The sequence below is a fragment of the Neofelis nebulosa genome, chromosome 2 (assembly GCF_028018385.1).
Source record: "Neofelis nebulosa isolate mNeoNeb1 chromosome 2, mNeoNeb1.pri, whole genome shotgun sequence".
In the NCBI taxonomy this organism is placed as follows: Eukaryota; Metazoa; Chordata; class Mammalia; order Carnivora; family Felidae; genus Neofelis; species Neofelis nebulosa.
In genome coordinates, this window is record NC_080783.1 from 221,837,033 (window position 1) to 221,858,167 (window position 21,135).

Here is a 21,135-nt window from a genome sequence, read left to right on the forward strand (position 1 = left end):
CTACCCTCAGGGCATCCACAGCCCCAGGCCCCCCAGAGCCAGCATGCGAGTTCTTGGCCACAGTGAGACCGGTTTTGTACCAAGGTTAACATGTTTTAAGACGCAATAAGATATTCTTGGGGGGAAGCTTTGCTACGTCGGTCCTTTCGCTCCCACTGGAGGCCTCACGGGCACAGTGGTCCGGCCCTTCCCAGCCTTCCTGCCTTCCCATCCCTGAGTGACCCTGAGACACAGCCAGGGACCCCGGGCTCCACCAGCTCAGCCTATGTCCCCAGCGATGCTGCTCACGTGTGGGGGTCCCTTTTCCCCACTTCTCCAGGACCAGCTGGAAAAAGCCTTCCTTGGCCTTGGCCTGTGGGGAAGTTGGGGCGTCCGGGCCCCAGGCTCCCCACATCCAGCTGAGCACAGGCTGGATGGCCCCACCCCGCAGGACCCAAGGCTGTTCGCCCTCCCTCCCAAGAAAGGGTGCACAGACTTGAGAGAGAAAGTGCTTTATCGGCCGTCTTGGCCCCGCGGGCGCTCAGCCCCGCACGCGGACCCGCCAGGAGTAGGTGCTGAGCACCCGCTGCCGCCGGCGCACCACGCACGTGTACGTGCCCTCGTTGATGGCGTTGGCGATGATGCTCAGATGCGCCTCGCCCAGCGCCAGGTAGCCAGGGTAGGAGAATTCCAGGGGCTCCTGGTCCTTGTACCAGCTGCGGGGAGGGTGGGGAGGCTGGGCAGGGTCCCGAGCACCCGCCACCCACCCTCGGGGGGTCACGGGGACGCAGGGCCACTCACTACACTTTGCCTTTCTTGTGGAGGATCTTCTGGCCGCAGCGGAAGGTCACGTTCCGGCCCTCGGGCACCAGCCTGGTCTTGGTCCTGGGTGGCGGTGCAGTGGCAGCCACCGTGGGGAAGGGAAACTCTGCTCCGGAGTCAGGGAGGGAGGGCCACATCAGTGCCCCGCCCCCCCCGCCAGACCCGAGCTGGCACTGGGGACCCTGCCTCACCGGCCTCACCGTAGCAGAAGTCACAGCTGCTGGGACAGAGCCTCTTCATAAGTCTCCGGCGGGTGTCACAGAACCCCCTCCGTGCCCAGGATGTGCACACAAACAGTCGGTCCAGGCAGCCTGCGAGAGGGCAACCTGTCCTCAGGGCCGGCCCGGCACGCCACCCGCCAGCCCGCCCACCCACCCATGGCACTCACCGTAGAGTCGGTGCAGCCCCCACAGCTCGTCCTGCGACAGCGTCTTCCAGCCACGCAGCGTGGCGTTGAGGTGCATGAGAGCCCGGCCGTGCTGCGAGTGCATCAGGCCCAGCGCGTGGCCGATCTCGTGGGCCGCCACGTGCACCAGGTCGGTGAGCCAAACGCCTGCAGGTCCCGAGGGTCAGGCCCTCGGACCCTGGCCCAGCCCTCCCCGTTCTGCCCGCCAGCCTTGCTTGCCGTGGCCACATCTGCTGCGGTGCGGCCACGGAGCCTCCCTCACTCGGCACAGCCATGGGAAGATAAGAACGTTCCAGGCCAGCAGAGGCAGTGAGCTCGGCCCCCAGGAATGTAGCTCCGGTTCTGTCTCCAGCAGCGGGGGGGGGGCAGGGGGGTTTCAGGGCTCCTGGAACCCAGGCCTATGGCCTCTTCCCAGCCTCCCCCTTCCTGCTTACTTGACCCCAAATCATAGCCACCACCCCCAAAGCCCTCCTGCTGTGCCCACCGTGGCGCAGAGGGCCCCACAGGAGGCCAGGCCATCACCTTTCTTCCAGCTGTAGCGCGTGGGGCCCAGGACCCAGTATTCGCTGTCATCGAAGTGGATGCCCCCGTGCGGGGGGAAGAAGGCGTGGGCCAGCTCGCCTGTCGGGCCGTCAAAGCAGTGGTGCAGGGCAGAGACCAGGCAGTCGGTGTGGTTGACGGGGTAGAAGCCTGGGGGAGCACAGGGGCTGAGAGGGGGCCGCGGGGCTGGGCGGGGGCAGGGGCACGGTGCCCACCTATGCGGAGGTCACTGGGCTGCTCGGGGGCCACCTCTCGGAAGCTGAAGGGGGACACGTCGCTCCACATGCGGAAGGCCGTGGCCAGGCCCCGCCGGGTCTCACTGGGGCTCAGCAGGTTCCGTGGGAAGGAGAGAATCCTGGGGTGGGGGTTAAGGTCAGGGGTGGCGGCCAGGCTGCGGCACGCTCCCCTCCACATCGTGGCCCACGGTCACACCTGTAGGTGAGGTTGAAGTGGTCCCAGCGCAGCCTGGCGGGGGTCAGCGTGTAGCGGCGTCTGCGGGGCGCCTGGAGGGGCAGAGGACCAGGTCCCGGGGTAGCGAGGACACCCGCGGGATTGGGTGCGGCGAGATCTCCCTTCAAAGAAAGCAAGGGCTCGTGGGGAGGCAGTCGGGACCAGACTTGTGTCTGAAAACACTCGGAAAAAAGACTCAAGGAAACGGGGGTGGGGTTCGTGGTTCAGGGAGTGCTGAAATTCCCTCCTTTGGGCTGTGTTTTTGGGTTTTCTACCCTGGTCAGTGTTACTTTTACAGCCAGAATGAAAAACGTTACTAACCACAGGCCAGGTCGGAGTGGGCGGGGCTGGAGGCCTGATGCTGCCATTCCCCCCCCCCCCCCCCCCCCCCCGGCCCCCGCTTCCCCCCTCCCCCGACACGCAGGCCCTTGGACCCTCGGGCCGCCCACCCTTCTGCCCAGTCCCGCCCTGCTCTCACCTGCACTGCGCTGGCTGCCAGCCGGGCCGAGGGGGTCCCCAGCCGGGCCAGCATCATGAGCACGGGCAGCAGGCACAAGGCACCCAGCACAGCTCCCAGCCGGCCAGCCTGGGCTCGGGCCCCCGACGCCGCCGAGGACACGCAGGCCCCGAGGCCCATGGCGCCTGCGGACTCGCTGTCGGGGCCTAGGGCCCAGTGGGGCTGCGCGGGGAGGCGCTGAAGCGGCTCGGGTTACAGGGGTGGGTGCAGGGGGAGGCGCGTGCCCCTGAAGGGAACCAACTGGCCGTCCCCGCTGTCAGGACAGCCCTGCCGCCAGTGTGGGGTGCGGACCCGGGGCCTGTGGGTCGGTGGCAGCAGCTTGGGCAGGGCCTGCTGGGCGGGGTTACTTGGGGAGGGGGGGTGAGGAGGGCCAGGCAGCTAGAGAAGGGATAGAGTCTCGGGCTCAAGGAAGGGAGGTCAGTTGGGGTCCTGAGACCAGCTTTTTCCCTGGATGGAATCTCTTCAGCTCCCTCGCCACCGAATGAAGCCTGGGAGCGAAGCTCCATTCCAGCCAACTTGGGACAAGTCCCCTGCCGGAGCACGCGGCCGCCTGACAGGGTCCCGGAGAAAGGGGAGGGGACTAGGAGAGTGAGTACCGGGCGCTGTTGGGGCAGTGGGGGCGGGGCGAGAGGCAGGGGAGGGGGCTGGTGGCCAGGGGAGTGTGGCAGAGGACCAAGCTGTCAGAGCGGGAGAGAAGGGACCCCATCGGGGTTTGGGGGGAAGCCCGTGAGGTGCCGGGGTTGTGGGAGCCCCGGACCCGTGGCCAGGGCCAAGGCCGGGAAGGGGCCTGGCGGGGCAGGCAGGGAAGTGGTGTCCTGAGGCCCTAGGCCTCGACGGGACGGCCTGTAGGCTGCAGGAGCTGAGCCAGGCAGGGATGTTGGTGAGGGCTCCTCCGGGTTGGGGGACCTGGGATCTGGGGGTGGGTGGGTGGGGGCTGAGAAGGCAGAGTCAACAGGGATTGGTGCAGAGAGGGAGCGAGCCGAGAGGCAGAAGGCCAGGCCGGGCTGGGGGGTCTGACCCTCCCCGTTCTCCATCCGGGCCTGGCGCCGAGTGACAGCAAGTACACCCAGCCGACGGGGTCAGTGCCAAGGTGCTGGCAGACAGCTCCGGGGGAGCATTTCGGGTGGTTCTTGAAAAGCACCCGGCCGCTGAGCGCAGCTTTAAGCTCTTCGTGGTTCAATATTTGCCCCGTTCAGACTGGCCCTCCCACCCTGTGTCCTGCCCTCTCCCCGGCGCCTGTACCCCCCTTCCACATTCAACGGTCCTAAGACGCACTATAGTGGTGCCGCCGGCCCCAAAGAGACCCCTTCCCCAGCTCCCTGTTCAGCAGGGACCCCCAAGGGCCACCGAGAGAACAGGGTCGGAGGTGACTACACAGTCGGCCCAGGAAAAGATTAAGGGGCCGGGGAGATGACGAGGAAGACCCCCAGCTGGGCGGACACAGGGGTTCTGGCTGACCCAGGGCTTCTAGAGGACACCACGCTCCCGAACCCCCAGGCCAGGGTCGTGAGAGGCGGCCCGTGCCTGGCCCAGAGAACGGGTCCGGGCAGGCGTCTTGTGCTGTGAGCGCCACAAAGAGCAGGACGCGCGGGGCACGGGCCAAAGCGCAGAGCCTGGATCTGGGGCAGCGGCGGCAGAGGGGCCCGGTCTGGACTGTCCGCGTAGGGGGCAGCGGCGCGGCGGGGAGGGACCCGGGTGCCGACCGGCCCGGCCCCCGCCCCAGGCAGGGACCAGGCGGAAAAGTCCGAGAATCTTTTTATAAAACACGGGGTGGGGGCTTGCGAAGGCGATGGCGGGACGTGGCTCCGGAACGTGGCGGGGCGCGGCCGGGACGCGGGGCGGGGGCGGGCGGGGGGGGTGGGTGGCGCGGACTACACGAAGATCTGGATGCGGTCGCGGATGGGCTGGCGGCAAATGGGGCAGGCGCTGAGCGCGGCGCCGCAGGGCGCGCACGCGCCGTGGCCGCACTGGAACACGAGGCGGATGTGGCTGTCGATGCAGATGGGGCAGGTGATGCGTTCTTCCATCTGCCGGTAGCGGCTCTGGAGCTCCTCCACCAGCTGCCGCGGCGGGCCGGGCGCAGGGGGCGCGCCGGCCACCTCCGTGCCGTCTGCGGGCGGGGATCGGGGTCAGGAGGGGCGGGGCGGGCGGGGGGACGTGGGCCGGAGGCCCGGCTCCCCACCCACCTGGGCGCAGCTTCTTGCCGATGACCACCTGGCACCTGATGCACTTCTTCATCCTGCGCGCACACTCTGCGGGGGGGAGCGCGCGGTCGGGCGGGCGGGCCGGCGCGGGCCCCGCCCCCCGGCGCCCCCCCTCCCCCCCGCACTCACCCTCGCACACCGTGCGATGCTGGCACGGCGAGAACAACACCAGCAGCGCCAGCTCCGAGCACACCAGGCACTCGGCGGCCTCGGGCCCCGACGGCGCGGCCACGTGCAGGTTCGTCACGGTGTTGGGGGTGCCGAGCACCAGCCTGGGGCCCGGGGCCGCGCCCCCGCCGCCGCCCGCGTGCCGCTCCCTGCGGTCGGAGGAGGGGGCTCGAGAGGGCCCGGGCGGGGGCGGGGAGGGGAGGCGTTGCCGGGAGGGGGGGGGGCGGGGAGGGGCGCGCGCCGGGACCCGTCCCCACCCCGCCCGGCTCACCGGAAGCGCTGCGCGCAGCCCTGCAGGGCCTTGAGCACGCGGCCCTCGGCGGCCAGGTCCAGGGGGCTCCGGCCGCGGTGGTTGGCGTAGCTCACGTCGGCGCCCTCCAGCGCCAGGAAGCACGCGACCGCCGCGCCCACCGTCAGCTCCCCGCTGCCCGGGAGGCCGGAGGCCTGTAGCTGCGCGGCAGACAGACGCCAGTGAGGGCGGGCGCCGGGGCAGGTCTCAGGACCGGCCCGGCCGCCCGGGCCTCGGGTCAGGGGCCTGAGCACCCCTCGCTGTCTGAGGCCGTTAGAACGTTAGAGCGGGAGACGGGCGGGCAGGAGAAGCGGGGGACTCCAGGGGGAGGGGCGGGGTTCGGAGACAGTACCCCTCCCCGCCCCGCCCCCACGGGGCCCGGGGCGGGGCGGGGCCCTTTCCCAGGCTGGTCAGCAGCGCATTTTCTCAGGAACTCAGGGCCCCGGCCGGGGCCGCAAGGACGCCCCTGGCCGCAGTCCCCCAGACCGCCCCGCCCCCAGGAAGGCCTGGCTCCCTGGGCCGGCGCCCGAGGCGGAGGCGAACAGCCCCTGCGGCCCACCTCCTCCGCACCCAGACCCACACTTCCTCACCCTGGACAGCAGCTGCAAGGGCCCCGGGTCCCCCCCGGCCCCATCGGCCGCCAGGGGCAGCAGCTGGTGACGCTGCAGTGCCACGTGCAAGGCCGTGTCCCCCTCCTCATCCTCGGCATTGACGCTGCAGCCAGCGTCCACCAGCAGCGGCACGAGGCCCACGTGGGCCTGCTGCACCGCCAGGTGCAGTGCGGACTGGAGCTGCCGGTTGCGGACGTTCACGTCACAGCGGCCCTGGGGAGAGGGAAGGGGGGAGGGTGGGCACAGGCTCCGGCCAGGGACCCGCCCCCGTCCCTCGGCTGCGTCCACACCTCTCGGATGAGAATCTGGATCACCTCCCGGTGGTTGTTGAGGGCGGCCAGGTGCAAGGCCGTGAAGCCGTCCTCTTTCTTGGCATCCACCAGCTGACGTGCCCGAGCTAGGATCTTCCTGACAGCTCTGGGAGCAGGGAGCCGCATCGGGGGTCGGTCGTGTCCCCAGAGCGGCCCAGCAGCGCAGGAGGCTGGCCACCGGCCACGCCCACCCCAAACTCACAGTGTGTGGCCCTTGAGGGCCGCGTGGTGCAGCAGGGTGAAGCCCTGGCTGTTGGTGGCGGTGACGTCGATGCCCGGCACCTCAGTGAGGACCTCCACGATGCCGCTGGCGCCGGCGCCCGCCGAGATGGCACAGTGCAGGGGTGTGTCCGCATGGGCGTCCTGCCGGGGTGTGTGTGGGGGGAGGGGGGCAGCGGTCACTTGGCAGGGAGGTGAATGCCACTGCATCCTTGACCCCGGGGGTAGGGCCAGGGGACCTGGCACTCACAGGCAGATTGACGTCACAGCCGCGCTCACACAGGACCCTCACCACCTCCAGAAAGCCCCTCCGCACGGCCACATGCAGCGCTGCGCTCCGGGTGCCGTTAAGGGCATTGGCCCCGCACCCGGAGCTCAGGAGCGCCCGGGCAGCCTCCGGCTGGTTCCTGGCGGAAGAGGGAGCGGGAGGCGCACTGCAGACCCATCTGCGTGGGTCCACCCGCAGACCCACCCCGCCCCGCCCCGCCCCGCCCCTACCGGGGCCTTACCCCAGGGCCGCGTAGTGCAGCGCCGTGTTGCCCTCATCGTCGGGCAGGTCTGCGCCCGCCCGTGCCTGCAGCAGCAGCCGCACCAGCTCCACCTGGCCCAGGTAGGCAGCCACCTGCAGGGCGGTCCTGCCCTGGTTCTTGGCGTCCACCTGCCAGGAGAGCCAGCAGGTCAGTCCCCAGCCCTCTGTCCCTCTCCCTGGGGCTGGCTGGCGGAGGGGCGGAGAGGCAGGGGTCTCGGGAGCTCGCCTGCTCCGGGTGCCTCCTCAGCAGGTCCAGAGCCCCGGCCATACTGCCTAGGGCCACCTCCACCACCAGTCTCCCTGGATGCTCAAGGTCGCTCTTCTGGGCTCGAAGCTTGTCCAGGGCAACACTCAGGGAGCCTGGGTGGGGCAGGGCTCGAGTTAAGTGGTGGCCCAGGGGGCGGCCCTGCCTCCCACCGGCCACCCAAGCTGGGTGCCCGCACTTTTGTTCTCCCTGGCACGCTCTGCTACGTCCAGGTTGGCATCTTCCTCAGGGCGGTAGGCCACCAGGCAGGAGGGGCTGAAGGTCCACAGCTGGCCGCCGACTGCCACACGCAGGTTACCGTCTCTGAAAACTTTTACCACCTTCCCGACGCGGCCCAGGGCCTGAGTGGGGAGAGGGCAGGGTCACAGGCGGGTCTCCCAGGGGGTGAGGGAGGCGGGGGTGGGTGGAGGCACTCACAGGGGCCATGTCATCTGTCCACTCGCCGTGCCCAGCTTGTAGCCGCTTCACCGTGTCAAGGTCATCAATGACCCGCACCACGTCACCCACCCAGAAGGCGTTGTGCTGAGTGACAGACAGGCATGTGAGGGGCACCCCCCAGGCAAGGGTGGCTGCCCGGGGCCTTAGAGCAGGGAGCCACCTCCACTGAACTCCACAGGATAGGCGAGCCTCAACTTGACCCCGGCACCTGACTGAGAGCTGGATGAGGGCCACAGTGACCAGGGCCACCCTGGGTGGCCAGCCCCAGAGCCGTGGGAGCGACAGCCAGAGAGGCACCCAGGCAGTGACATCCAGATCAGACCAAAGCCAACTCTGGGGTGAAGGCCAAGGCGGGCCTGACCCTATGCACCATTGGAGAAGCAGGCAGTGTGGCTGAGGCCCATCTAGACCAACACAAGGATGGGGGTGGGGTCCTGGGACGACCAGGGGCATCAGGAACCACTCCTCCCCAGTCCCCAAACCTTTCCTGGCTGCACCCTCTCTGTACAAGTCTTGCTCTACAAACCATCTGTCCTGTGATACACCTCCCCCCCACCAACACCCAACCCCCGGGTCCAGGACCATGCTAGGGGTAGCCGCCCCACCCACACAACCCTGCTTCCCAGTGTTCACCCGCACCCACCCCCGGCTAAGTGTCCACCCTCCGTCCTGAAGGGCCTTCCCACTGCTCCCGCTTGCTGCCCCCATGTGCTCCCCACACCCATAGGGAGCACTGTTTAGAAAGTCACCTCCCACCTGTAATGCAGCAGTGGCTTCCTTAGGCCCAGGAGCAAGCCCCCAGCCTCCGCCAGCCCCCAGTGCCTCACCCTCTGGATCCCTTTACACCTGGATCCCTCTCCGTGGAACTCAGTCCCTTCTAGACCCTGTAAAGCCCCCCCTCTCCCTTCAGGGTTGGAGAAAGGCATTCCCAGAGCTGAGCAGGTACACGGAGGGGGTGCAGAAGCGAACAGACGGGCTCGGCCCAGCCCCCCATGCACCTTGGTGAGAGCCCCAGGGTGGAAGGTCCAGCGGGTCTCATGGCCGAACTGCACGCGCACATCCCCACGCTCCGTGATGCGGTGCACGGTGCCCGTCTGTCCGATAAACTGTGGCGGGTCATGGAGACCGTGGCTGGGTGGAGCGGGAGGGCTAGGGGTCCAGAGGATGTGGGGAAGGGAGGGTACAGGGGGCTCAGCAGGTGGGGCGGCTCACCTCCGCCATCCTGGGGTTCCACCCGCCGTGGCCTTCCTGCATCTCCCTCAGGATGTCTGTGTCCAGCAGACATTTAACCTTGTCCCCGTGCTGGAAAGGCTGGCCATCAGCACTCACCCTGCGCTGCAGCTCTGCCGGCTTGCCTGGGGGCGGGCAACAGGCCCCCCTCAGCAGCATCCCTCCTCCCCGGCACCTCCAGAGGTCAGCCCCCACCCGGCGCCGCCCCAGGACCCCGCTGGGGCAGGAGGGCGGCAGGGTGGCAGGGCAGGCGGGTGTGGGCTACTCGGGGCCAGCCCCTACCGAGCCTTGGCAGGTGCTCCTTGTAGTAGAAGCCACCAGCCGCCTCGCCTACACACTTGAGGTCCACCTTGCCCTTGTGGCCCACTCGGTACACATTGGTGGTGCCATCTGCCCACGTCACACTGGCCACGCTCCGGCCTGTCTCCACATCCCAGCCACGGATGTCCACCACTCGGCCTGGCTTCCCTTCCCCGCCTGGGGAGACAAGGGTCCCACCAGCAGGCTAAGCCTGTGCCGTGAAGCTGAGCCACAGCCAGGGGCGGCCTGGTCCCCCACTCACCGTCCTGCGAGCCCCACTCCCAGTCGGGACCCCGTACCACCTTCGCCCCCTGGAAGATGCCCCTCAGCGGGATCCTGGGGAGGCCCTGGCGGGGACTCAGCGTGACCCTGCAAGAGAGCAAGTGGGTGCTGGGCCACATGGGAAGCAGGGCGATGTGCAAGCCCTCCGGCCCACCCAGCTCTCTTGCCCTAGGGCGGCTGGCCCAGCAGGTCCCTGCCCTCCGCTCTGGGCCCCTCACAGCAGGGCCTCTGTATGCAGTCACTTGGCACCCAGCGCCTCCTCCCGGGCTGAGCGCTGTTAGGGTTGTTCCCGGAGCTCTGCACACAGCCTGGCCCGGAGAGGGCTCAGCACGTAGAAACGTAGAAATGGAAGAATGACCTTCAGAAGTGCCCAGGCAGCTGGCCCTGCTCCCACTCTGGCCAGCAGGCAGCCGGGAGCCAGAGCACACACCGCCCCTCCACGCGCAGGGGAAGCGTCAGGGAGCCGTGGGTGGTGCCTCTGGGGGGCCACCCCAGCCCAGGGGACTCCTAGTTCCATCCCCCCGCCCCCGCCGTCCCAGCAACGGTGCCTCCCCAGCTACGCCTTTGGGTCAGCTCCCAGCACAGGCCGCCCGGGGGCTTCCCCAGGGGACGCAGGCCACCTCAGTGCCCCCACCACGGCTGCACCGGGGGACCAGCCACGCCTGGCTCTAGGGCCGGTGCCAGGACAGAGCGGACAGGCTGCCTTCCACGGAGGTGGGGGGGGGGGGGGGCGCTGGTGCCAGTGACCAGGCCTCTGGAGTGACCGTGACCTCGGCCACACCTCAAGGAAAGGTGTTGCAGGTGCTCTGGCTGTCACAGGCCAGGGCCCCGACCCTGCCAGGCGGGCGGAACTCACGGGCGCGAGTGGGCCGTCTCGTAGCGCTCGAAGGCGTGGGTGAGGTCGTGCTTGCCGTGCATGTAGCACTGCGTGCACAGGTCGTAGTCGAAGCAGACGCGGCACTTCCAGCGCATACCCCGCAGGCCATGCTTCTTGCAGCAGTCACAGACAATGTTGGGGTGGCGGACGCCTGGGGGCGGGGCAGGGTCAGGGGACGCGGGGCCTCTGCCCCCCACCCTCCAGGGCCGCTGTCTCGTGCACCCATCTGGGCATTGTCATCTGTCCCCCGCCCTCCCCCCGCCCAGGGCCCGCCGCCACCCCACGCACAGATCTGGGCGTTGTCACCTGCCCCCTGCCCCTCCAGGGCCCGCCACGCGCACCGATCTGGGCGTTGTCGTAGAGCAGCAGGTCGTGCGCGCCCTGGTAGCCTGCGCGGTAGTTGGTGCGGGTGCCGTGGTCCCACTGCACGACTACCGTGCGGTCAGGGGTCGAGGGGCTTCCGTGGCGGCCAAGCTCCACCACAGTGCCCACGCCGCCCTCGCCGCCATCCTGCTGGCCCCACTTCCAGTCCACGCCGCGCACCACACGCATGCCCACCTGCACGCCTGCCTGGGGGTCTGGGTCCATGGTGGGCAGGACTGCTCCGGGACCTGCAGGCAGATGGTACCCTCAGGCCACATGAAGAAGGCCACACAGGCTCTTGCCAGTTCTGGGAGGGCTGCCAGAGACACAGTGGGGAACAGGTCTGGGGGAGCTAGGCATGGTGTGTGGGGGTGAGGGGGGGGGGAGCATGCGCAAACGCCCTGGGGCAGCGAGAAGCATGGTGAGCATGTGCACTACAGACCAAAGGAGGCTCAACTGGCCACCGGCTGGTGGAAGGGGACACGGGCCACAGAGGCTCAAATGGCACCTGTCTTCGAGGAAGGGTGGGATGCCCCTTTGGAAAGTCCTCTCCAGCCACTATGAGGTGCCGCCCTGTGGTGAGCCTGGAAAGAGGACACTGGATCGCCAGGGAACGAGACCTGGCAAGGTAGGGACCCTCAGCAGATGCTCGTGGAGCGTCTGCCTCTGCTAGGGGGTCCAGTTCTGGGTGGCCAGCACATAGTGGGCCATCAGCACATCTTTGAAAATTAATGGATTGGGGGGGGGGCGCCTGAGTGGCTCAGTCGGTTGAGCGTTTGACTCGGGGTTTCGGCTCAGGTCATGATCTCACAGTTCCTGAGGTCAAGCCCAGCTTCTGGCTCTGGGCTGACGGTGAAAAGCCTGCTTGGGATTCTCTCTCTGCCTCTCTCTCTCTCAAAATAAATAAGCATTAAAAAAATTAATGGATGTAAAGTAAGACAATAAAACTATCAGAAGAAAACACATTCTTTTGCGCAGCCAGTTTAGAAGCTGGGCTGCACTGAAGCCCAGCGTCCATCGAGACGCCACTAAGAGAATAAACACCCAGCAGGCCCGGAGGACGCAGTAGCCACGCACACAGAGCACGGCGAGCTTGTGTCTGGGGTGTGGGGAGAACGTGCAAATGCAGACAGCCCAAAAGAAAAGGGGCAAAGCACTGGCACAGGTCCCCCCCGCCCCCCGCCAAGACTAAAAAACACGTCTGGTCGCCAGGCCACTGCTCGAGTGTGACACTATCCTACGTCATAGGCAGTGCCTCAAGGTCACTCCGGGCCCCGCTTCTGGGGTCTTCTCTGCAGAACCGTGGTCTGCCCGCTCGACTTGTACCAGATGAGGTGGTGCCTGTGTTCACAGCAGCACCCTCCCCCGTATGCTCAAGGGTGCACTGGGTCATGAGGCATGATTTATCCCCAGAGGAACACACAGCCACCACACCGTACGCAGAAGCCGCTGGGAGGCAAAACTCTACAGGTGCTGAAGGAAAGCAGCCACGTACCCGCTACCTGGATCCATTTACAAGAAGTTCACAACCAGGACAAGCAAATTCATGGTGGTGGAGGCAGACATGGGGCTCTGGGACCCAGAGACGTACTATTTCCTGATGCTTATGTGCCTTTGCAAACTTGGAGCACTTCTGACCTGGGACCTGCATTACGTGTTTCTTCAATAAAGTATTCTTAACTAATGACAAGAACGGATTTGAATGGCCGTTAAGAGAGAAAACCAACAGCACTTGGAGAGGGCCCCGGGGACTCCCAGCCTGGAAGAGAGCACTCGCCACTCCACTTATGCCATGGTGCCAGGAGGACCCCGGCGCCGTGACAACAGCTGGCCTGGGGCGCTGTCCGAGGCAGGGCTGGGTGCGAACCTGGGAGGCCATAGGGACACTGAGGCTGGCTGGGGCGAAGCTGAGAAGCAGACAGGCTACTGCCAGCTTCCGTTAGGGCCCAGTGGCCCCGTTCAGCCACAGGACACCGGCCAGCAACAAGGGAGGAAAACCACAGGTCGCTCCTCCACCTGGGGCCCTCTCCAAGGTCCTGAGTCCCACCCCCATCCCCATCCCAACGCTCCCAGGCCTGGACAGCTCAGGAAACAGTGCCATCCAGCCGAGGCCACAGGCGGGCAGAGAGGAGGGACGGTGGTCAGACTGCCAGAGGCAGGGGCCAAGCCCCACGGGCCATCTGACATCCACCCTCTGCCCAGCTCCGTTCCGAGGCCCACGTCCCACCCAGGGTGGGCACCAGAGGGGCGCTGCCCATAGGGCTAGGGCCTCAGTCCGTGCCTGGCCTGCATGTCCAAGCCAGTGCGCCCCTCGGACTCTTAGAGGCAGGAACCACCCGGCCAGGTCTGACTGTTGCAAATTCTCCCTCCCAGATGGGCTCCCTGTGATGCTGCTTCCTCACCCCACCCAGGCAGGACCTCCAAGGCTTCCACAGAAACAGGTGCACATTTCGGAAAGATAAACCTTCCCAACCCATGAACTCATTAGCAGCCTTTCCTCAAGGAAACTCCTCATTGCTCACTCACCCCGAGGGCCTCACCTCTCAGGGCACCCTGACTCCCTGCACTGTCGCCTCTCAGCTGCCTTCCCTTCTGGTCTCTGGCCCTTGCTGAGATGGGGCAGCCGGGCCTGAGACCGCAGCAGACTCCAGCCCCAAGAGCTTCCTATTTCTTCCACGAGCCCAGGCCTGCCACCCGAGAATGCCTGTCACCCTTGGGTGCCAGCAAGCTCCAGAGGAGGGGAGGCATCCTGGGGGTCAGGTCCAGTGGGCCGACCACATGTAGCCTCAGCCTCCTGCCCCCCCATCAGCAGCTGCCACACATGTGTCTCTTAGGCGGAGCAGCACGGCCTGAGCCTGTGGCCTGCCGGCAGAGCAGTGGCCGGCCCCTTAGTGTACAGGCCCCACCCCTACCCTGCCAGATGCTCCTGCCTGCTGGGAAGCCACCAGAGCTGGCTGTGACAGACGGGTCACACGGAGCTGCTCCCTGCCCTTCCCAAATGCTCTGCCGACATACACTCCGCCACAGTGGGCCTCGTTCCAGGCAACCGCAGACCCAGACAAGCCTAGGCAGACAGGCCCAAGGAAGGTCCCTGCCTGCAGAGCCCAGAAACCGGCCCCACACTGTAATAAAGGACTCGGCGCAGGAAGGGACCCTGCGAGTGCCACGAACCAGTGCCATGAGCCGCTCCTTGGCCAGGGTGGCTTGTCCTCTGTGAGGCCAGCCTGTCAGCCTGCCCAGCCAGCCACACCTGCCCGCCTACTGACCTCAGGGACCCACCAGCCACGTGCTGCGGAAGCACTTCCAACAAGACACGGTGGGGGGGGCACCCCAAGAAGGAGAGCAAGTTGTGCCCGTGCCTGGCCCTGCCCTACGGGAACAGGCAGAGAACAAGGAGGGGGGTGGGGGATGCCCGGAAGGGTCTGTGGGAAACCAGGACCAGGCCTGAGCCGCCGCCAGCCCCACGTGGGGCAGCAGGGCAGGTCCCCAGGGCAGCCCAGCACCTGTTACACACGCGGTCGGTATTTTTAGCACAGCTGGCTCTCCCCTAGGCCTGGCAGGTGGGCTGCCAACCCCCCCAGGGCTGTGCCTCACGGGAACCCACCAACCCATGTGGGACACAGCCCGATGGGACACACAGGCCGTGGGCCTCTTCCTGCCCCTCGCCATGTGCACCCAGACCAGCACCCCTTGAGGAAGACAATGGAGGAGAGAGAAGCGGCCTGCTCTGGAGACACGCACGGCTCTGGGAGCCTCTTTGTCTCCCCGTCCCCAGCACCTGATCCCCGCACGTCTTGAGGTCTGCCCCCTGCTTCAGCATCTCCATCCAGCATGGTGTCGCCTCATCTCAGGCCTGAGCAGAGCCTCCAGCAACACCTCCCTGCTGTCCCCTCCTACATATCCACCGCAGAGATCGGACACCCGGCTCCTGGGCCTTAGGAATGTCTTGGCCCAGCATTCTAGCACCCTCGCGAGGAGGCCGGTAGCTTTCCAGGTCTCTCCATCATTTTTCTCCTCCCACCTCTCTGCCTGGTCTCTGTCACTGTCCTTGGGGGCCCAGCACGTGCTGATCATACCCCCAGGTACCCAGCCCCCAACCCCCCATCAGGACTCTCTACTTCACTTTAGACAGTCCCACCAGAGGGCTCGGGAAGGGCATGGCAAGTGGGGAATGGACCAGAGTCAGGAGTTAGGAGGCAGTGACAAAACCCAGAGGGGTTACAGAGAAAGGGGGCACCCTTTCGGTGGGATATTCGCCCAGAGACTTATTTTTTACTTCCTTTACCAGAAACACTACACTCGGACATCTTCCTCAGAGCTCACAGGCCACACCCCTGCCTGGCACCCAAATGCCCTCAGAGGTTGTCGCTAGGAACGTCAGAGCAGCAGGGTCCGGGTGACAGATGCACATCAGCAGAACCGTAACTTACCTTAGAACACGAACCAGCCTCGAGTCAGCATCCCAGACATTTAGCTGCTACTTCTTGGGTCACAAATTTGACAGTCTCCAAGATTTCCTGTTGGAAACTAGCAACCATGCCGACACAGAACGCAGCAACCAAACAGGCAGCCAGCGAAGCAAGTCTGGAGAGAATGTTTTTTAAAAGGCAGTTTTACACTTTTAGCATTTACCATTTCAACCAAGCAGGCGGACCCCGGGGTCTATTCGGGGGTTTCTAGTTTCTCGTGTCTCAAGGAACTGTCAGCTCTTGGAGGCAAAACGATTTCCGAAATATGCACGAGGACAGTGTAGAAATAAGGTGTCTTCCCTATTTGTGAATATTTTATTGGAAACACTTTTAAAAGCCATAAAGATCAAATACCACTTAGCTAAGAAACGGGCAAACTGCCTTTATTCAAAGGAACACAGTTACATGACACTGACACGGCATGTGACAGGCAGCTGCCACTCCTTCCCCTGTGCCTCCGGCTGTGTCTGATGATGCCGTTTGAATCAACACCATGTGGCGCACATTCAACTGGCCAAACTTGGTGAACCACAGGCTCCTGTCATGTGGCAGCTCTGGCCAAGACAAACGTGGACATCCTGGGTGCTGGGGAGTCCGGCCCATTAGGGGCCAGGGTGAAGCCCTGAGATGAGAGCCCAGGAAGCCCAGCTTGGCCCAGCGGGAAGACCTGCCAAACGCCCAGAGGAAGTACAGGACTTTTATCAGCTGACTCCTGCCCCCCCCCCCGCCCCCCAGACGAAAGGCCTCAAGAACCCTGAAGACCGGGGCGTCCTGCCCCAACCACTGCCCAGGGCCAAGCCGAGTGGGAGCAAGGCTTTCAGATACTTGTTGACAGGAGGGGACCTGCCAGGAAGGACTGGGTCTGCCTCATCCCCAGCCCCGCTCATGCCCACCAGGAAGAAGCCTTTTTGTCACCTTTCCTTATTTCTTCATTTAGATATGAATCCAGAGCATGCCGCAGCAGAATTACGTATCACCCTCACACATACACACACACTCAAAAACAACTAAAACTCCTCTGACATGGCATCAGATAGAATCCACAGCATGAAACAGCCAGCTCCAAACTGTCACACCACAAGCCCGTCGAGAGCTCACCTGTCTGGCCGTCCAGTCGCCCCCCCTGCCCGCCTGGACACTGGTGGGCAGCCCTGATGCCTGGAGACGTGGGGACCGGCCTCTAGCCTCGCTGAGCTTCAGCGCAAGCCCTGAGCCATCCAACCCTGTGGCGCCTGGGAGATGCCAACACGCACAGTTAGCACCTCCGACGGGACCGCGGCGAGCGGGCTGAGCTAGCCGGTTTGCTCCTGGGTTGCCCGCTGTCTACATGCCCACTCCCGTGCAAACACCGCGACACCCGGCGCTGCCCCAGAGGCCTGCCGGGCTCCCTGGGCTCTGGCGGCCTCGCTCCTACTGCAGTAGTCACTGTCTGAGGCGCGCAGGAGCCGCAGCGCCCGAACACGACCTGCGGCCGGGAGCGGAGCAAGAGGGCTGGCGGCCCGGGCGCTGCAGACGTCAGGGCCCGGCGCTGCGCCCCGGCCGAGGCTCCGCGGGGGACAGCGGGGGTGGGCCGGGCCGGGCCGGACTGGGCAGAGCGGGCGCGCAGCCCGAGCGTCACCCCGCCCTACCGGCCCGGGTCCGCCCCGCCTCCTGCCACCCCATCCCCCTTCCTCGGGAAGCCGCCCCGGGCCCCGACTGAGGCCAAACCCTAGTGCCCCCGTCGACCCCTCCACTTGCCCGTAAGTTTGCGTCCCGCCCGTTCGGCGCGGGAGCTCCGGGGGCCCGAGAAGCGCCGATTCTATCTGCTAGTGACCTGCCAAGCGGCCTCGGTGTGCGCGGCAGCCTGCCCGTGGCCCCTCTGCCGCTCAGCGCCCGCCAGCCAGGCCGCCCCGCCGCGCCGAGACCACCGGCCGAGGCAGGCGAGGACCCCAAGCTCGGGGCTCTCGGGGCCGCCGCGGAGCCTATCGGGAGTTGTAGTCTGCAGCCCGCTGGGGCCGGAGCTAGAGGGGAAGGGTCCGAACCACAACTCCCAGGAGGACCCGCGGCGGTGGTGACGCACGCGGCCGCAGGAGGCGGGGCGTGCGGGAGGGAGTCCCGGCCAGTGACCTGACAGAGACGGGGAAGCCTGCTGCATTGCTCCCGGGAAAGGCGCGAGCTCGGCTCCCCGCCAAACGCGGACGGAAGGCGCGTACACATCGGGCAGCGTGTGCCACACGTCGTCGAAAGGCTGCGGCGGCCTCGGCGCACTCCGCACCACGTTGCGGGCCGAGGACGCGGAGCCAAGCAGCGTGCGCCTGGACGGGAAGGGGCCGGGCTCCTCGTCCAGGTAGGCGCGGGGACCCTCGCGCCCCGGAAGCCACCGAGGACCGAGCTCGTGCGGGCCGAGCAAGGTGGGCCACTCTACCGGGGCCGGGAGGTCAGCCCTGCCGGGGCGCTGAACTTGAGGCCACGCCCCCCGCGAGGGGGGCGTGACCCTCGCCGGAAGCTCGTCGACCTCGCGCCGGCCCTACGTGGCGCGGCTCCGTGCGAGGACGCGGCCCGTTGCCATGGAGACGGAAGCTGCGGCGGGCCGCGGAGGCCTCACCGGCGGCTCCTTTGACTTGATTGGTTTTAAAAATCAGAATAACGCCAGTCTGAGCCGTCCTCCTCGCGGAACCGAAGCCCGAGCGAAACGCGGCGGGCCGCTGCGCTTCTCCCCGGCAAGTACGTTGGGCGCTCTTAGCTTCCTGGTGACGGAAAGCCGCGTGTGTGAAGCGGCGGCTGCTAGGCTCTGACGCGGCCGTGTGACAGCTTTCCGCGGGCCCCGCCGTCCCCGCAGCTCCGCCCCGCCCGCGTGGCCGCGCGTGGCCCGGTGTCCCCGGGGCGGCAGCTGTCGGTCGGCTTTCACCACCTCTCGCCGGCTCCCGCGGCCCCCCTGGCGCAGCCTCTGCTCTGGTCTCTCCTCGTCTTTTCTCACGCCCACATGTCTTCTTTTTCAGACGTTCAGACACTTTGGCCACACGCCTGTCAAGAACGTTCTCCCTCGGCTCAAGCTCCTGGATACCTCCCTCCGGTGCGCCCTGTCCCTTGTTCCGGTCCAGCCTGGTTGCTCCCCAGACCTGCTGCCCAGCCTTCCCCGGCTAGAGCTGTTGTCCGCTGTCGTCCTTGTGCTCCCTGGGCTGCAGTTCTTGTGTCCTGGCGCCGCTGGCATCTCCATCTCCCTTCTTGGTTTACTCGCTCGTTTTGCTCAGTCGGCCCTCCGGAGCTTTCTGGAAAGGGCGCATGTCTGGAAGGTGCTTGTTCTATGCCTGGCTCTGATGGACAGTTTGGCAGAGTCTAGAATTCTAGCTTGGGAAGGCTTTATCTTCGGATTTTCTGACGTCACATATTTTGCTTCCGGCTTCCGGCTTCCAGCTTCCAGGGACACTGTTGAAAAGTCCAGAGCTATTCTGATGCCTGGTCAGCGGTCTGCTCTCTGTGGGTTCTCTCTCTGAAAGGGGTTAGGATCTTCTCCATATCCCTGGTGCTCCGAAATGCCATGGAGGTATACCTTGCTGCCTCTCCTGACTGTACTGAGCACACCGTTCTCTTCATTCTGGAGGCTCTTAGCCTTCCTTCAGTCTGGGAACTTCATTGGTTTTTTTTATGAGTTTCCGTATTTATTCTGAGAGAGAGAGAGCGTGCATGTGGGGCAGCGGCAGAGAGAGAACCCCAAGCAGGCTCTCTGCTGTCAGTGGGCAGCCCAACTCGGGGCTCGATCTCACAAACCATGAAACTGAGCAGAAATCAAGGGCCGGTTGCCTAACCGAGCTTAACCCACTGAGTCAGCCAGGTGCCAATTTAGGGAACTTTTTTTAAAAAATCCTTCTGTTTTTCTGTGTTTGCTCTCGATGGGATTTCTATTACTCAGAAAACCTAGTGTTTTTCTGGTTGATATCCTTAAATTTACCATCCATCCGTTCTGTCGATTGGTTAAGTTCTGTGATTCTGTGACTTATAATAAGAAATGTGCCTTTGGTTTTCATCCCGTTTCTGGCACAGAGCTCCTAAAACCTTTGAATTTCCTAAGCGAAAAGAGTCAAAAGGGGTATTTTGATACAACAAGCCTCTTTCAACCACACTTGAGCTTCTGTTAATAAGATGGCTTTTGGAAAAACTCTGTTAACCTTGAAAATAAAACCATTATTTTACCTGCAAAAATGGGCTTATTTGGGATAACAGAACTGTAATTCAGGATAGGCAAGTTATGGCAAAACCACAGGCAAGTCCAGAGAACAAAGAAGAGGAGCATGATTTTATGGAGAAAGGGGAAATTAGGGGAGTTGTTTGGAAACAAAGCCCACTGGAGAGAAGCAGGGGTCCAGGGGGATGAGGTTTCTCACTGGCCGAGGGGCAGGTGTGGTGGACTTCCCGTAGGAGACACAGTGCACATCTTTTCCTGTTGGAGCCTATAATTGATGTCCTTCCTGTTGGTTCTTCCCTTGGGGAGACACTTCTCCTCTCCCTCTCTCTCTCTCTCTCTTCTAAACATGAGCTTTGTTTTTTTAATGTTTGTTTATTTTTGAGAGAGTGCAAGCAGGAGAGGGGCAGAGTTAGGGGGACAGAGGGTCTGAGGCAGGCCCCGCACTGACAGCAGTGAGTCCGATGCGGGGCTCCAACTCCTGAACTACGAGATTATGACCTGAGCAGAAGTCAGACACTCAACTGACTAAGCTACCTAGGTGCCCCAGGGGAGACATTTTTTCTTATAATTGACACTGAATGGTGGCTCCCCCTTCCAGCCTTTCCTTTTAGCATCCCCAGTCCGCTTTAGTGAGGTTTCCCTTTATTCATTTCATGCTCCTAGGGGTGAGGGCTGGTTGCCAGGGGGACCAACCATGTGATTGGTCAGAACTCAGCCTCACCCCCTGACCTCCGGGGAGGGGAGAGGGACCGGGGTTGGGCCCCTTCTCCAATGGCCAAGGACTCATCAGTCACGCCCCTGTTAGGAAGTCTCCACACAAACCCAAAAGGACCACGTCTGGAGAGCTTCTGGTTGGTGACACGGGGAGCTGGCCTGGACGGAGCACGGACACCCCGCCCCCTTCCCCCAGCCCTGGCCCCGTGCACCTCCTCCATCCGGCTGTTCCTGAGCGATCTCCTCTTATCACAAACCAGGAATCCAGGAAGTAAAATATTTCCCTGAGTCCTGTGAGCTGCTTTAGCAAATTAATTGAACCCAAGGAGGAGGTTGTAGGAACCTTTAATTTTTAGCCAGTTGGTTAGAAACACAGGTGAGAACCTGGGCTTTCAACTGGCATCTAAAGTGTGTGCGTGCGTGGGGCGGGGTGGGGGGAGCAGTCCTGTGGGACTGAGCCGTTAGCCTGTGGGATCTGACACTGTCTCCAGGTAGCGTCAGAAGGGAGTCAAATTGGATCTTGTCTTGGTCTTGAAGAAGTAGAAGCCCTGAAAAGGTGAGAGAGGCGTCACAGGAAGCGTGGTAGCAATGCGGTCCAGCACCAGAGAGGCCGTGAGTGACCTGGTTGCCGTGCTTCCGAAATGTCGTCTGGACCGGCCTACATGTAAATGGAAGGTGCTGAGGAAAGTAAATACATTTGAGAAGTGAGAATATGGGGTCGAGGACGTCAGCCTTGGCAGCAACGGCCCCTGAAGCAACCGCAACGGATGCTGCTGTTCTAGCCCCGGTAAGCATCCAAACCCACCAGACTCTATAGTGGCTCAAGCGTGGATTGACCAAAGAGAAGCTTCAGGAGAGCAAACCGCTGTGGTAGACCAGCTAGGAATGGTGCCAAGTTGACAAGATTGTCCACGATGAGATCTGGTCCAAACAATTGTGGGTGTTTTCAAGGGGATTCAGAGTTTAACAGAATGTGGCAACCACAAAGAA

At 64.3% G+C, this 21,135-nt stretch overlaps 2 protein-coding genes across 5 annotated transcripts; both read right to left on the reverse strand.

Moving 5' to 3' along the window:
* Positions 1-475: 475 nt before the first annotated feature.
* Positions 476-3,626, reverse strand: MMP23B (matrix metallopeptidase 23B). 2 transcript variants are annotated; one of them, XM_058719443.1, is made up of 8 exons: positions 2,676-3,626; positions 2,180-2,250; positions 1,963-2,102; positions 1,730-1,897; positions 1,190-1,354; positions 1,002-1,112; positions 781-907; positions 476-695 (listed from the first exon to the last, which is right to left on the reverse strand). In XM_058719443.1, the coding sequence occupies exons 1-8, from the start codon at positions 2,832-2,834 to the stop codon at positions 521-523; spliced, it is 1,116 nt and encodes a 371-aa protein (XP_058575426.1). In that variant the 5' UTR covers positions 2,835-3,626; the 3' UTR covers positions 476-520. The 2 variants fall into 2 exon arrangements, with proteins under 2 accessions (XP_058575426.1, XP_058575425.1); XM_058719442.1 differs by having other exon boundaries at positions 2,180-2,319; positions 2,676-3,614.
* Positions 3,627-4,456: 830 nt separating this feature from the next.
* Positions 4,457-16,674, reverse strand: MIB2 (MIB E3 ubiquitin protein ligase 2). Of its 3 annotated transcripts, XM_058719425.1 has the most exons (21): positions 16,368-16,674; positions 15,231-15,384; positions 11,243-11,373; positions 10,779-11,048; positions 10,417-10,588; positions 9,541-9,647; positions 9,261-9,455; positions 8,961-9,103; positions 8,747-8,854; positions 7,728-7,832; positions 7,489-7,651; positions 7,272-7,405; positions 7,026-7,174; positions 6,767-6,923; positions 6,500-6,660; positions 6,277-6,403; positions 5,966-6,199; positions 5,358-5,536; positions 5,048-5,235; positions 4,901-4,966; positions 4,457-4,824 (listed from the first exon to the last, which is right to left on the reverse strand). In XM_058719425.1, exons 4-21 carry the CDS (start codon positions 11,023-11,025, stop codon positions 4,586-4,588), a joined length of 2,874 nt encoding a protein of 957 aa, XP_058575408.1. In that variant the 5' UTR covers positions 11,026-11,048; positions 11,243-11,373; positions 15,231-15,384; positions 16,368-16,674; the 3' UTR covers positions 4,457-4,585. The 3 variants fall into 3 exon arrangements, with proteins under 3 accessions (XP_058575408.1, XP_058575407.1, XP_058575410.1); XM_058719424.1 differs by lacking the exon at positions 11,243-11,373; XM_058719427.1 differs by lacking the exons at positions 8,747-8,854; positions 11,243-11,373.
* Between the last annotated feature and the right edge of the window lie 4,461 nt (positions 16,675-21,135).